This window comes from Doryrhamphus excisus, chromosome 16, assembly GCF_030265055.1.
Source record: "Doryrhamphus excisus isolate RoL2022-K1 chromosome 16, RoL_Dexc_1.0, whole genome shotgun sequence".
Classification (NCBI taxonomy): Eukaryota; Metazoa; Chordata; class Actinopteri; order Syngnathiformes; family Syngnathidae; genus Doryrhamphus; species Doryrhamphus excisus.
In genome coordinates this window covers 5,103,929-5,119,890 of record NC_080481.1, presented here as the reverse complement: position 1 = coordinate 5,119,890, position 15,962 = coordinate 5,103,929, and the positions used below count along the sequence as shown (strand labels likewise).

The window sequence follows — 15,962 nt, the reverse complement described above, 5'->3', positions numbered from 1 at the left end:
AATTCTCTGGTCTGATGAGACAAAGATTGAACTCTTTGGTGTGAATGCCAGGCGCCATGTTTGGAGGAAACCAGGCACTGCTCATCACCAGGCCAATACCATCCCTACAGTGAAGCATGGTGGTGGCAGCATCATGCTGTGGGGATGTTTTTCAGCAGCAGGAACTGGCAGACTAGTCAGGATAGAAGGAAAAATGAATGCAGCAATATATAGAGATATCCTGGATGAAAACCTGCTCCAGAGCGCTCTTGACAGGCTGGGGCGAAGGTTCATTTTTCAGCAGGACAACGACCCGAAGCACACAGCCAAGATCTCAAAAGATTGGCTTCAGAACCACTCCGTGAATGTCCTGGAGTGGCCCAGCCAGAGTCCAGACTTCAATGCAATGGAACATCTCTGGAAAGATCTGAAAATGGCTGTGCACAGACGTCTCCCATCCAACCTGATGGAGCTTGAGACTTATTGCAAAGAAGAATAGGCAAAACTGCCTAAAGATAGGTGTGCTAAACTTGTGGGATCATATTCAAAAAGACTTGAGGCTGTAATTGCTGCCAAAGGTGGATCAACAAAGTATTAAGCAAAGGCTGTGAATCCTTATGTAAATGTGATTTTTTTTGTTTTCTATTTTTAATAAATTCAAAACATGTCAAAAAAAACTTTTTCACATTATCATAATGGAGTATTTTGTGTAGAATTTTGAGGTAAGAGATTAATTTAATACAATTTGGAATGAGGCTGTAACATGACAAAATGTAGAAAAAGTGAAGCGCTGTGAATACTTTCCGGATGCACTGTATATATATATATATATATATATATATATATATACACACACATACATACTGGTCCTCTTCCAAGCTGATTAAGTGCATTTAATAATTCACAGCTGAACTTTAGCAGAGGTATGACAGTAGAAATAGTGTGTGTGCATGTGTGCGTTGTGTGTGCTAATTGCCTTGCTCCCCTGCAGAGTCCAGTGCACGTGCGCGCACACACACACACACACACACACACAGATTTGGATATTATGAATGTGTGTCAACGTTGTGTTGGTACTTTGAAGGCTTTTCACATCGTTGTGTAGCCTGTACACTTAAATTAACTTAGAAATATTCGTATTCTTTTGGTTTTTTACGCCCCACTCCTCTCCCTCCACCTTCATTTTTCTCCACACCACCCCACATCACCCCACAGACCCCCCCCCTTCAAATATGAGCTGCTTCCTGGTCCACTGTCTTTGTCAGAAGATGTTAATTAGCGGCGGTGACTTCTCCCCTTAATGAGTGCCGTGTGATAGAAATGGGGATGGGGGGAGGGTACCAGCACAGGGGAAAGGTTGGGGGGTTGGAGGGCAGTGTTGAAGCATTCTACAGTCAAACAACTTTTGTTTAAAGCTGAAAAAAGCCTAAAAACAATGTGTCTGCGTGTGTGTGATGTGTGATGTGTTCACCTTTGCAGTCCGGCGGCGTGGTGCTGATATGCATCCTCTTCTGACACTCGCCACAGCTCATCAGGAAGCGAGTCACCGCCTCTCTGGGGAGGAAGGCGTACGTCTTGGCGATCTTTTTGGTGAAAACACAAAACCTGTTACTAGCATCTCACTAAAGATGAACTACAACACTTCATTACTTCCTGTAAAACAGCCTATTCCATCCCATTTTAATGTCATTTTTTGACATTATCTGCCATAGTTAGCACAGCAATCCTTCATTCATCATGGTTGAGTCATGATAAGCAAATTTAATTCACGATTTAAAAATGAAGATGATTAAAAAAAAAAAAATATATATATATATATATATATATATATATATATATATATATATATATATATATATATATATATATATATGGCATAGAAACCCGTTAACAATCTTCTAAACACAGTTTTTAACATTATTAGAGCCCTCAAGACATGAAAAAACATCCCTATAGTCACCTTTACATTAGTATTGCAAATATAGTGAATATAATCAGAGAAAATAAGACTACAGACTCACACGTTAGCAGTTGCTTGTACTTCTTTGTGGTTTTAAATGGCTTTCCACTTGCATTATCCCATAAAGTCCATAGAATAAGAGTAAATAATACAGGTAAGATGTAAAGAAAACTTTTGTCAAGCAGTGTCACAATAAATGTTCCTTTAGCTATTTTTATGCTTTCCTTAATCATAAATACAGTTTCTTTCAATATTCATGTTTTTAAAATAATAGGTCGTATTCAACCACAAAACAGTGATCATTTATGAATTACTCAGAATTACAGATATAGCGATAATCAAACTACAACATAAAGTAGGTAGTTGCACCGAGTGCTTTGCAATAAATCAGCAACCATAAAAGTCAACCCATCTAATATTCTATTCATTAATATCACTGGTCTTTCGAACCAAAAGTAGAGATATTTGTCTTGGTGTCGGTGGCTAAGAAAGAAAAAGTAGGTCAGGCGAAAGAAAATAGGAAACGTGAATAAGGCAACAAGGCTAGTTTATCTCTCCTCCGTGATTCACCACCTTATCGTGGTGGAGGGGTTTGAGTGCCTGAGTGATCCGAGGGGCTTTGTTGTCTGGAGCTATAAGCCCCTGGTAGGGTCTCCCAAAGCAAACAGGTCCTAGCTGACGGGACAGACTAAGAGTGATTCAGAAGACCCCCATGGAGACAGCAAAGAGGAGAGACCGCACCTCGCTTGGACATGGGATACTGGGGCCTCACCCTGGAGCCAGGCCTGGGGGAGGGGCTTGCAGGCAAGTGCCTGGTGGTCGGGCCTTCACCCGTAAGGCCCAGCCGGGCCCAGTCCGAAGAAGCCACACGGGATCTCCCCCTCGTAGACCAACCACCTGCGGGGGCAAGCACAAGGGTCTGGTGCATTGTGTGGCGGTCAAGGATGGGTGCCTGGGCAACCTGGTCTCCTGGCGGACAAATCTGGTTCTTGGGACATGGAATGTCACTTCTCTGGTGGGGAAAGAGCCTGACCTTGTAAGAGAGGTTGAGACATTCCGACTAGATATAGTCGGACTCACCTCAACCCACAGTTTGGGTTCTGGAACCAAACTCCTCGAGAGGTGCTGGACCTTGTTCTACTCTGGAGTTGCTGCAGGGGAGAGGCGGCGAGCTGGTGTGGGCTTATTAATACCCCCCCGACTTGGTGCCTCTGTGTTGGAGTCATCCCCCGTGAACGAGAGAGTGAGGGGAGGATGCTGGACAGACCCGGTAGACCCAAACGAGTAGTGAGGGTGTACTGGGAACGTCTGGGAGAGTCTCCCTTTCATCGAGTCTTCAACTCTCACCTCCGGCAGAGCTTCACCTGCATCCCGGGGGAGGACCAGCATAGTGAGTCCGCATGGGCCATATTTCGTGCCTCCGTTGCTGAGGCAGCTGAACGGAGCTGCGGCCGCAAGATGGTCGGTGCCAGTCGTGGTGGCAGGCCCCAAACTCAATGGTGGACACCAGACGTCAGGGCTGCCGTCACACTGAAGAAGGAGTCCTATCGAGCATGGATGGCTTGTGGGCAGCTGACAGGTACCGTCAGGCCAAGCGGCATGCGGCTTCGCCAGTTGTCGAGGCAAAAACTCTGGTGTGGGAGGAATTTGGTGAGGCCATGGAGCACGACTTTCAGTCGGCCTTGAAGAGGTTCTGGCAAACCCTCCGGTGCCTCAGAAAAGGGAAGCTGTGCCCGCTGTTTACAGTGCGGACGGGGGCCTGCTGACCTCAACTGAAGATGTTGTCGGACGGTGGAAGGAATACTTTGAGGCCCTTCTCAGTCCCACTGACATACCTTCCATAGAGGAAGCAGAGTCTGAGGACACGTAGGCGGACAGTTCCATCACCGAGGCTAAGGTATCTGGGGTGGTTAAAATGATCCTCAGTGGCAAAGCTCCAGGGGTGGACGAGTTTCGAGCGGAATTCCTCAAGGCTCTGGATGTTGAGGGACCCCCACTACTCAGCCTCCCTGGGAAAGTCTATTCCAGGGTGTTTTTAGTTTTTTATTTAATCCCTATGCTACAAATCCTATGCTAAATAGTAAAATGCAAATGTAAATGAAATGAAATTCTTATCTTTTTATTTGACAGGCATAGGGGAAGAGTAAGGTGTGGAGACACTTGACAAAAGACCCAACAGGCGTCCCATGCATCGTGCCAAGTTGGCCAGGGCTCCAGCACCAGTAAAGCAAAGAACATGACAAATTTGTGGCAACACCTAAAAATGAATCACAAAGAGGCATTTCATGATGCACAGGCTGCAAAGGCACAGGCCAACGCATCAAAACCACAGTATTATTGGTTCATATTTTGGCTATTATACCAATTTATCTTCCTGTACAGTATTATATCCTGTGTATATTAATGGTCTTATTTCAAATATCGGCCCATCAGCCGATATATATCGGATATTGTTTTTTCTCAGTCCCAAATATCGGCAGCGGCCCCAGAAATCCCATATCGGTCTGGCTCTAGTGTGTGTGTGTGTGTGTGTGTGTGTGTGTGTGCGTGAGACAGCGCCAGGTTTTGTGTGAGTGATGTGAAACTATTTATTTTAGTCGATCAAGCAACTCTCTTCCTTTTCAGCAAAAGAGGAATAAAGCCAGAGGAAGAGGAAGAAGGACTGCAGAGTGTTGTGAAAGACACAATAACATGAAACACAAGAAGAAGATGGCCAAGCAACGCTTACAGCTTTGTACGTCTTCTTCTGCCCGGCGTGTTTGGGAGCTTTCCCGGGGTCGCTGACCTCCACGTGCATGGTGTAGATGATGTCGAAGAAGTCCTCCACCACCGCCACGCGTTTGAGGGACGAGTCCCCGCCAGACGCAGCATCCGCACACTGCAGGGACACACATGAGGAACCCGCGACGTGTCACTTCTTGCGATCAATGCAAATCATCAATGACAGCCGCCACCTTGCACAAGTGAAACATTCAGAGCAACTCAAAATGCAAAACGACAAACTCAGGGACATTGCAGCACAACAGCAGAAAGGACACGATGACACAAGCCAGCAGGCTGTGGCACAACTGTAATGCCATCTCTCTTTCAGAACAAAAATCAGCAAAATAAAGACTGGAAATAATCCACAAAGTCAGTGAAGTGATGGCACAAACAAAGGGTCTGTGTGAGTGTGTGAGAATTAACTCACTCTCTCTATCCCATTTATGTTATTTCAGATAAGTGTTATAGTAAGTGTTGCTATGGGAACTGGATGTCATTTATCAAAAGGAGGATGTTTTTCTAAAAAGGACCCTTTCACCCCCTACACACGCACACACACACACAAACCACACACAATGCCATTCCAAGCGCCAGCCTGGCTAAGGGAAGGACTAGGGCTGGGTTAAATGATTACTTTTGTAATTGATTAATCTAGAAAACAGTTTTTCGATGCTTCGATTAATCGAACGATTCATTTTTAAATCCGATTTGATTCGATTATCTCCCCATAATTTGCTCTATGTAGCAATTAATGCACATTTATTTCCATGAATAAAACACTAATTCCTTCTTTCCAATATATTTTCATATGTTGAAAAATGAATTGTACTGAACAATACAACAATAAAGTTCACAATGGAATCCTTTAATTACAAAGATAATAATTCAACTTTCTTTAAATAAATAAAACGTTGTGCAAAAAACAAAATCTGAATCAAAATATAACAGCAGCTGTGTGTGTTCCTGCAAGAGGACTTTATCTTTCCCTCTTGCTTTCCACCACCACTCTCACTCCGTGTGTGTCTGCTCAGGTTTGGATGAATGACGGGGTTAATCATTGCAAACAAGGAGAGAAAAAAAGGTTGAAAACGTACGCCGTCTTCTCGTCCACACAAGCAGCTCCCGGGTGCTGGTGCATCACGGTAGTGTCTTTATGGTACACTATCTCCATTTTGCACAGATCACAGACCACCGAATCGTTACCTTTAAGTGTAAAGTACTCCCATACTTTTGACATCCTATTGCAAGATCAGTTCTTGCGTCAACGTATTTTTTGCGTCAACGTCATCGATGACATCGATGTGTCGTCCCAGCCATAGCGAGGACCTAAAAGTTGTAAAAGGCAAGGCACGGTTCCTCTTTGAGGAAAAGGAAGTAGTCCTCCAGGGACCGGCCTGGTCTGGTCTCACCAAGAGCACCATTGGCAGGGGGACGTATTTGAAATCATTTGAAATAAGCATCAGAGGTGCCACGTTAGCAGCGGCAGTGTGTTAGCCTTGATGCAGGAAGTGTCATGGAGTTTAGTGTGTGCTGTGGGCGTCTCCAACATAGCTACAGTATGTGATGCCTACGTGCCAACATTACATTCACATTTTTACAGCAACATCATTCCAGGCTAGCATAGGCACTGAAAAACAACAAACGGCTCCCACGTCTGTAGCTGATAACTCCCGGGCTTGATTTTAAGATGTGTGGTGGAGGCTGTTGCTCTTCCACGAAGTTGTCTTCCATCAAGTGGTGGGCTTAGATTTGTTGGCTATTCATGAGTAAAGTATTATATTTAGGGCTGTCATTCAATTAAAATATTTGATTGCGATTAATGGCATTATGTCCATAGTCAATTCCAAATTAATTAAATTAAAATATTTAATCACAGATATTAGATATTTTTATTAGGGCTGTGAAATTATAATGTATTTAATCAGATTAATCACGGTTTTCAAATTAATTAAATCATGATTAATCACATGTCTCACAATATGCCCATTTTTACCGTATTTTATTGAAAGAAAGACAAATTATAGGGCAGGATTGACAATAATGACAATAGCTCGCAATGCTACCACGATCACATTAGCATGCTAACACCTAGCATGATTGCAAAGTTTTTATATAAGCGTCTACCAATGAAAATGGCTGAAACCCTTGAGGATAAGCGGTAGAAACTGAATGTATGTAATGTAATAAATGAATGAACAAGGATATTGCTTGATTGCAAATTGCCTGCAGCCGGTGCTCTGTGCAGAGCTGAAAGGAGACAGCAGAGGGCAGCAGACCGAGTGTTAGAGCATCATGAAAAAGGTTAAGGGACTTTTCATTGTTGCCATGAGTGCAAAAGCTTAGTGTAACCATGACTTCATTCTTCATTCAATAATAACCATGATTATAATTCCTGTGTGTGTACGGTGGCCCCGCCTCCTCTGTGGCACTGAGGAGGACGTTGTTGACACTCGGGTCCAGACAGCGACTATCATTGCACTTCACAACTTCCTTGTTTAGACATAACAACACACTCTCCTCTAGTTGTCTGCACCAACACAAGTGAAAGACAAAGGGATGTGTCCCAATTATCTTTCTTTTAAGTGCGTAGAAGTACAGCAAAATGCAGTATCTGAATGTCGCACTCTAAACGGTCAACTGCGCAGTGATGGACCTTCATCACCATCACGTGACTGCATGTTGGTGGAACAGGAGGGACTCATTTGAAACAAGGGTGACTCCACTTAAGACAGTTAAATTGTGACATTAAATATTTTTGGATGGCCACAGTTTGACCCTGGAACTGATTATTGACAATATAATCAAGTGATTCACTTCTTTTTACACTTGCACGCATGGTTAGGTGTTTGTCCCCTTAGGCGTCCATCCAGACCAAACAACTTGTCCTCAGATAGGAGACAGACTCAACACCTCAGGGCCGCTTGGCAACCTCAAAAATGTCCAAAGAAACAATGGTGCTCGAGGCACCAGCCTCTTCTCCTGTCTTCTCACACATACACACACACATATATATATACACACACACACACACACACACACATTAGCGCCCCCTGTCGGCCAGTAAGGCGTAAACAAAGAAGCCACGTGACATGAAACAATAGCATACCTGGCAAATGGTAGCTTGTGCTAAACGTGCAGCATGCTAAATGTATGTAGCGACAACAACTGAGAGAATACACAAGAGGCTTCGAAAAATATCGTTGTTTGCGTCATATTTTTACGCTAAAATCCAAGAAGCACAAGGTTGATAGCTGTGTGTCATTCGCAAGTTTCAAGCTTAGATTTGTTTTTTAAATTCAGTCAAGACTCCTCTATGATACATTTTCATTTTTTACACGGTTGTCCATGTCATGTCGAATCATCTTTCCAAATAAGGAAAGAATATTATTATGAATGTCCGGACATACACACCAGGAGGTGGGAGATGGTAGGTACACACACACAAAGTGAAAGAGGAAAAGTGTTCACTCGCCGTAGTCTTGATTGGGACGTAAAGAACCGTTCTCTCCGTGGATCCGATCCGGTCGTCCTGCAGGACCAGGAAGCCTTTGGACTTGACCCAAAACTTGAATTTGGCGTTAATGTGATTCTTGTCCTGTCTCTTGGTCCGCGTCTCGTCGCCCCCCTGCGGCAGGAGGGTCTGCAGGATCTTGCCGTACTTGCGCCGGGTGACGGTCTTGGTCTTGCCGGAGTCCCCGTAAGTCTTCAGGCACCAGTCCTGGAATTCGGCGAACGTCTCGGCCGGGAAGGAGCCTCCCGGACTCTGCTTGTGGTCCTGCACCGTGTGGCTGCTTGGTCTGGTGGACATGGTTGGACCCACGCACGAATCCACGACAGGTGTCCTCGCATAAGGGGTCGGGAAGGACCAACACCACAAAACGCCAGCGGGGATCTTGAAAGACTCCAATTAACTACAAGTCTTACCCCGCCATGCTGACCAGGTCGAGCATGGCGAACTGTCGGACCCTAGAGGACTAAAGACACACACCTGTTGGCGGTCTGGGTCTCTGGGCCAGTCCCGTTGAGGTGGGTGGGGGTGGAGGTCCACACCTTCCTCCTCTGCCTCCTCCTCATGTCCCACGAAGAACTGGACCGGAGCTTCAGCCAAACCACATTTCTATTTTTCATATGTTTACAATGAAATTATGGATCAAATGATTTTGTTTAATAATCAACAACTAAGTTTGTGAGAGATCATTCAACTTCGCGAAGGTTATCATCATTGTGTCTTTTTACGTTAAAATGTATTTACATTTTTAAATATAGATTCTATTCATTTGGATCAATTTTATTTCTACATTATTCTGTTTGGCCAAACTTCAAGATGTGAACGAATCAAAGTGGTCGTGATAGCTTGTAGCCATTTTTTAAAGTTTTCTTCAAGTGGACGGCTTGTGACCTTTAACCCCCAGGCAGTCACATGCTGCATTATGCAAATGAGGAACTTGGCGCCACCAGCGTCCCACCCGCCCAAAGCCGCTATTTCACCCGTTTGGAAGAGGAACATGACTCCGACGGCGCACTTCCTCTTCTTTTCTCCTTCTTGCAAGACAAACACACTTTTACTTTTTAACCTTTTCATTTTAATTAAAAAACCATTTTATTTAGCCCTTTTAATTGGGCTTGGGGACACAAATGTTTCTGCCGAGCAACACGGAGTCATGTGATGCATTTCCTTTGACGGGCCAGCTCGCTGGCTAACTTCATTTAGAAAAGTCAACATAATAACAAAATTAGAAATCATTTTATTAAATTAATTTATCATTGATATATATGTTTTTAAAGTACATATAGTATATACTGTAAATATAAATAGCGCAGCTCACAAGCTAGCTCAGAGCTGACTTTGAAGCTTACTATTACAAGTGCAGCATACACTTCTTGAAGGTGCCATTTCTTAAAAAAAAAATCAAACGCTGAACGGCAACTACATATCTCAACATTTCATTTTCCTCAATGCAAGAATATTTCCTGCTTCCGAAATAGTGATCCAAGTCTTAAAAAATGGGTCTCGGTTTATTTCACGAGTGACACATCCGTTTTAACGGCAAGTTCTGTATAATCTGTGCTAATCCCTCCTCAGGACGCCAAGCCTCTCCCATTTCCCCTTTTTCCACACAAAAAACAGTAACACTGATCCCGGCAACACATGAAAACCATACTTGCTATTTGCAAACAGTTAGCAGCGCTCTACCGGGTGACATGCTAGCTGTTAGCTTTTGAAGACTGAATATCGTTCAAGCAGGAAGCGGAGCCAACACGAATGATGATGGGACACAACAGTTACCATGGTTACAGAAGCGTTGCCGTTTGCTCAGCGGCAGACTGCCAGTGATAAAGGGGCGTCCCATATCGCGGGTGTGTGCGACCACTGCCGTTGGCTGCCATGGTGACAGTCAGCCGGAGGGACCATGAGTGGGTGACGAGGACTACGTCTGCCGCTAACTGGGCTACGCACACACACAAACAAAGACACTTCAGTAACATATTGACTCCTTTTGTTACAAAATGTCTACGAACTCTTGTTCATGTTCATGTTCAGATCTTACTGAATGGGAGTTTCTTTTGCAGTTCCCTTTTCAGCCACACGAGGGAGCGCTTTAATTAAGTTGAAAGGCAAGCTTCGATGTGGCAATTGCACATTTTTAAATTATTTCAGGTAATTAATGTTGATTATTTTATCCAAAACGCTATGTTATGTCTCAAAAATTATACCTTTCAAAAAAGACAACAAAATCAATGAATGTTTTGCTGCAATAAATGACTTGGTTGGGGTAATAAAACAAAAATAAAATGAGTTGTTTTTTTAACTTGCTAAGCTAATTTATCATGAATTAATGCAGGTTTGGTTAGCACTTTTTCTAGTTAATGGCGAAAACGGCCTCCAAAATTTTGCCCCGACTTGCATACATTTTCCAGCTAGCGTGTACAATATTGCACCCGTCTTGCAGTGCTATTTATGTAATTTTAATCAAAAAACATCCTTTTAGCATCCTTAGCTTGCTAACAAAATGGCTATGTCACTTAACTTGTTAACACAAAACAATTCTAAATACCTATAAAGGACAAATGGAAGGGCAAATGAACTATTAAGGTTTACTTTTTTCATTGTTACCAAAGACACAATGTGGCAGCAAGGTCAACACCCTCCTCTTCCACACCACCTTCCTGTTTTGCAATGAGTTATTTCTTGAAGTCACTAACGCTTCTTAGCTTCTTTATCTCACTGCTGGCAACTTTCTTTGGTTCCATGTCTGGTTTTGGTGAGATGAGAAACACCATTGAATTCAAGAAATAACTCTTGGCAAAACAGGAAGGTGTTGATTTTGCTGCCTCATCGCTGTCTTTGGCAACGATCACATCCTCAGTGAAGGTAAAAGTAACCTTAAAAATGTGTTTTTTGCTAGTATTTTTGCCTTTCTGGAACACAATTTATTTCTGACTCGGTTAGCATAGGTTTCAGTCGGAGTCGAATTAATGACGCTAAACAAGATCATTTCCTTTCATTGATAATACAGTGGATCAAAAAAAAAACCTACACTACCCAGAATTGTTAATTTTGGTACAATTTTAATGACAAAAATGTTTGATCATGTGTTGCAGTTTTGCTACAGTGGGTGTTGTGGTGCAGATGATTGAATATTTACAACCATTAAGGGTGAGTAGTTTTACTTTATTTTAGCTTTGTTACACACTGCTTCACTTCTTTTTTTACATGTGACAGTGAATGCTAAAATGTGGCTTAAAACATTGCGTACATACCATAAAGTTGTTTGGATGGCCACGGCTTGACCCTGGAACAGATTATTATATTTCCTATGAGACAGGTTGTGTCCAATAGAAACACCCTGGGAGCTAGGGTGCTAGGGAACCTTAAACATTTCCTGTTGTTGGCCACAGCTTGACCCTGGAACAGACTATTTCTATATTGAATAAAATAATACACAAAGTGGCGTTTTTAGAAAGTCAGTTTTTAGTGACCCCTTATGCAGTTTTCATGCAGACAAGCACAGAAAATGTCTGCTTTTTTCAAAATATACCTGTTCACGTGACTGAAATGTGTCATGGCTCACACCAGATTGACATCTAGCAAAACACACACACACACACAGACTCAGCTGAAACAGTCCATGCTGGCCTTGGCTCGTTCCATCTCGTGGAGGAAGTTATAAAACTGAGGGAGTGTCAGCTCTGTATGAATAATAAAAAAAAGAAAGAATTTTTCACACAATATAACACAAAATGCATTGGATTTTAGGATGACTATGTGTTGCATGTCAGCTAATTGTTTGTGCACATATGTGTTCCAGTGAAGCTTTAGTAAAGCCAAGGAAAGCTTACCCATGTAGACGTTCTCTGTGGAATTCCCCTTGCGGACCACCAGTTTTAGCTAGAAGCAGGGAAGGTGTGTGATTACAATGGCTGTGCGTTGACTCGTTTTCAGTGGATCGTGAATCTACTCTGATACAAGCTGCACACTGACTATTCTAAAATACATCCGATAGTATTTAGAGAAGATGCTTCACCACATCTCAGTCCATGTTGGGATTCCTCTTTCCCTCATTGAACCACAGCTCTCCCAGTGCTGTCTGCACTCGTGCAGCCGAGGACTGTAACACTACCACAACAAAGACCAGACTATAATGGTACATCTATACTGCTACACAAGCTGTACACTGACTCATCTCAAATACATCCTATACATCGTCATTAGACAAGATATACGATCATAAAAGCTGCTGTGCAGCAATTTGCTGCCTCACCACATCATGGTGCATGTTGGGATTCATCGTTCTCTCATCAACCACAGCTCCCCCAGTGCCGACAGCACTCGTGCAGCCCAGAACCATGACGCTACTGCCACCATGCTTGACTGTAGGACACATTATTACCGCCGTTCAAGCTGTACACTGAAGTGGACAAAGTTTGACTTTCTACAGCGTATAGGAGGACGAAGGTTAGAAATCTAGGGGTCACAATCTAGGGGACTTGAACTTTAACTTCCCCATGAAATGAATTACTTGTTACCACCTGAAGAGCGTTGCACACATTAGGGGAATGGTGTCCACGCTCTCTGAACCAGCGGTAAAATTGCTGCAGTACATCCAGAATGCCACAGCTCGGGTCCTGACTAGAACCAGGAAATACGGCCCCCTGCATTGGCTTCTCCTTGCTCAGACAACAGTCTTTTCACGGTCTAGCGGCAAAGTGCCATGTCTGACATGTTGGAGCCGGATGAGCAATCTCGGGCTCCCAGAAGCTCGGGGAGCGGTCTCCGGCTTATGCCCAGAGTCGGGACTCAGCACGGCGAGGCTGCTACCGCCTGGAACGGTCTTCCAGAAGATGCGAGACGGGCCTCAACTTTGGCACTTCTATTTAGCGGAGCCTAGACAAATGAAGGTATTTCATCTGTGCTCTTCGCTTTCTGTAAAGCACTTTGAATGACCTTGTATAGAAATTGTGCTCTATAATTACACTTGCCTTGCCTATTGTCCTTACATAAGATGCAATAACATGCCTGCTGAAACATGCTTGCTTTTTTGTCAGGTACTCTGCGTGCGTGCGTGTGTGTGTACCTGCAGGAAGATGTTGCTCACTTTCTGGATCTCACTGGTGCCGACAGTCACTGTCAAATATAAAACAGTCCTATATGAAAACGCAGACTATCTCCAAAGACATTGCAGTGCAGCTGTGGGATGGGCGGATTCCGTGTATCCCAGCAAGCTGTGTCGCGGTTAAAATGATCGCATCTTTAAGGTGTTATTTTGTACAGACAGTGGAAGGCGGTGTCGTCATAGTCGTGTGAAGCTGAGTCATTATTACTTTAGGTCTGCATTTGGCACCTTTTTGTGCTTTATATAATATTGTGGACACTGTGACTCATGTAAAGCTGGAGGAGTGGTTGACCCCTTGATCACATAGATTGTTCCATGCGGGGCAGGCCAAAAAGTTTGACACGTCCGCCTTAAAGCATCTGAACGTTCCACAAAGTCATGGCATGAACGCGCTTTGTTTCTTCTTCCTTGTTTGAAGATTGATAGTTTCTTTTTGCACGCGTGGCGTTTTACATATCAAGCAAACTTAAACACCACCACCACCAGTTTTCCATGCCATCACTACAAAAATACTTCATTAATATTGAATCCTACTTTGTGGAAATGGACTTATCGCTGTCAAGTCTGGAAACAATGAACCTCTACAAAGGAGGGACTGCCGTGTTGACTTTTGGCCACTTGAGGGCACAACAGATCAACAAAACATGGTTCCATTGCCAGCTAACATCTAGATTAGAGCTAGGGTATCATAAGGAGACTTTAGTGTGGAATTCCAAAATAAAGGCGCCCTATGTAACACCACCTGGTGAGAGGCATGAAGTCACCGTGTCTTCTCGCCATCTCATGCAGAGGTGCAGCCTGTTAGCATGTCAATTAAGATTTAAATAACCCACCGGAAGACAATTACCTCCACAATAGCCTCCCTGCATGTCAGTGGGTAAACAATGAGACCGCCGCCCAACTCATCAGGGACGTCAATGATGCTAAGTAACCCACTTTCACCCACTGTAAAACAACTTCTTTTCAGTTCTTAGCTTGCCACGCCCTTGTGGAAACTGTCATGATATTAAGGCTTCACTTTTTACACTTGTATGACAGTTAGCAATGCCAAAATGTGACTTAAAACACTGCCTGTACACTTAATGGCGCTTTTACCACAGTCACAGTTTGACCCTGGAACAGACGGGTCAGCGCAGGGTAAAGATAGATCTAGTTGGAAGTTGTTGGTTTGAGTTGATCTCACCTCCGAACTTCCACTCCATGTCCACCAGCTGGTTGACCATCAGAGTGTGTCTCACGGCCAGTCGTGACAGGGCCGCACTATGCTCCGCCCACTGTAACGTACCAATGACATGTCTTATGCAAGCATTAGTTAGTTTTTTACGACTGCCTATTAAGAAGACTTCAGCAAAAGGAAATTCGACAAAGATTAAAGAAATTGACCTGTTGGGAAAAGTGTGATGCCTTGTCTTCATGAAGTCCTGTAAAGAAAAGCAACACTTAACACCTTACAACACAGCTTTTTTTTAGCTTGCTGTGGGTTACTGCAGCAAACGTATCTTGTGTTAGGGGCCTTACAGTAACATTACTGACAACCAGTGACCAGTGTCGAATAGTACATAGCATTCACAGTGTCTTTGAATGCATCTTCTGAACGCCTGCCATTTGTATGCTGGTTGATTTAGCCACTTCTATGCAAAATATACATAAAATGTGCAGAAATATGCATTTTTCCATACGGCATGACATGATGGCGTACCTAATGTCTGCAGGTCTTCTTTGAGCTGCTCACACGTCAGGTTCCTCTTCATCGCACCTGACCAGGGAAGCCGAGACAACTTTGTAGATCTTTGAAACCATGTGGCACATTGTCCAGTGCTTCACTTCGTTTTACACTTGTATGACAGCTAAGCAAGTTCAAATCTAACTTCAAATGTTTCAGCCACAGTTTGACACTGGAACAGACGATTTCCGTCTGGCAGTGCGTTACCTTGTGGCACAAGGATGATGCTCTTCATGAGGTTCTTAAGTGGGCCAACACTCATCCTGTTTTCTCCTGCAAATCCACTCAGCTGCTGCGTGAACTTCTCTGTCTACACGCAGACATTGATTTGTTGACACAGACACGAATGTAACAATATCAAATCCAAACCGGTTGTGTCCTACCTCTTTCGGCTCTAACAAAAACTGGAACAGTATTTCCACCAGGCGAATGAATTGCTGCAAAGAAAGACACGATTTGTAAAATGTTTTTGACAAATTTGGATTTAATGTTTCGTTCCCCTTTGCTAGCTCGATTAGCCTTTTTTAAAGAACAAGACATCAACTTGCCTGCTCGTTGAATTTGTTGAGGTTCTGAAAGTCGCTGCTGACAAAATCTGGTAAAGAGTCTTTAGTGAAATGAAGTTGAATCATTTTTGAGTATGTTTGTTGATTTCAAGGCTAACCCGGAAGAGCTTGTGCCGCGCTTGTGGCGCCTACTTCCTGGTTGGCCACTGCGCAAGCCCGCCAGACAGCGAGGACACGGAAGTGTCGTTGCTTCAAAACAACACATGTTTCGTTTTTTTCATTTAACACATGTAAATATCAGCAGCTTACGGGAGGCGACGGGGGGCAAAAGTCAAAACGTCAAAAAGAGAAATGCTCCAAAACAATTCTATAAAGCAGAGTTTGGACGTTGCTGCGCTTTTGCCCCCGTCGGCCAC

The 15,962-nt window shown here is 43.6% G+C and overlaps 2 protein-coding genes across 3 annotated transcripts in view; both read right to left on the bottom strand.

Annotated features, from left to right (window-relative positions):
* LOC131104092 (nucleolar protein 4-like) overlaps positions 1-10,193 on the bottom strand; it is a 54,922-nt gene extending 44,729 nt beyond the window's left edge. The window contains exons 1-5 of one of the 2 annotated variants that reach the window (XM_058050877.1): positions 9,990-10,193; positions 8,691-8,819; positions 8,175-8,594; positions 4,668-4,817; positions 1,451-1,562 (exon numbers count right to left, since the gene is read on the bottom strand). In XM_058050877.1, coding sequence (XP_057906860.1) covers positions 1,451-1,562; positions 4,668-4,817; positions 8,175-8,594; positions 8,691-8,819; positions 9,990-9,992 — 814 coding nt within the window. In that variant the 5' untranslated portion in view covers positions 9,993-10,193. The remainder of the gene's footprint in view (positions 1-1,450; positions 1,563-4,667; positions 4,818-8,174; positions 8,595-8,690; positions 8,820-9,989) is intronic. The other variant, XM_058050878.1, reaches the window with a different exon arrangement.
* Positions 10,194-11,273: 1,080 nt separating this feature from the next.
* On the bottom strand, positions 11,274-15,760 carry commd7 (COMM domain containing 7). The gene is made up of 9 exons (XM_058051237.1): positions 15,589-15,760; positions 15,424-15,477; positions 15,248-15,350; positions 15,017-15,073; positions 14,701-14,738; positions 14,501-14,591; positions 13,279-13,328; positions 12,044-12,092; positions 11,274-11,893 (listed from the first exon to the last, which is right to left on the bottom strand). The coding sequence occupies exons 1-9, from the start codon at positions 15,670-15,672 to the stop codon at positions 11,817-11,819; spliced, it is 603 nt and encodes a 200-aa protein (XP_057907220.1). The 5' UTR covers positions 15,673-15,760; the 3' UTR covers positions 11,274-11,816.
* Positions 15,761-15,962: the final 202 nt, after the last annotated feature.

Bases quoted from the DNA above. Each gene is read 5' to 3' on its own strand.
- commd7 (XM_058051237.1), bottom strand. From the start codon at position 15,672: ATGATTCAACTTCATTTCACTAAAGACTCTTTACCAGATTTTGTCAGC. The intron at 14,592-14,700 runs GTCAATTTCTTT...GGTACGTTACAG, and splicing joins CATCACACTTTTCCCAACAG to TGGGCGGAGCATAGTGCGGC. The intron at 11,894-12,043 runs GTAAGCTTTCCT...TTATTCATACAG, and splicing joins CACAGAGAACGTCTACATGG to AGCTGACACTCCCTCAGTTT.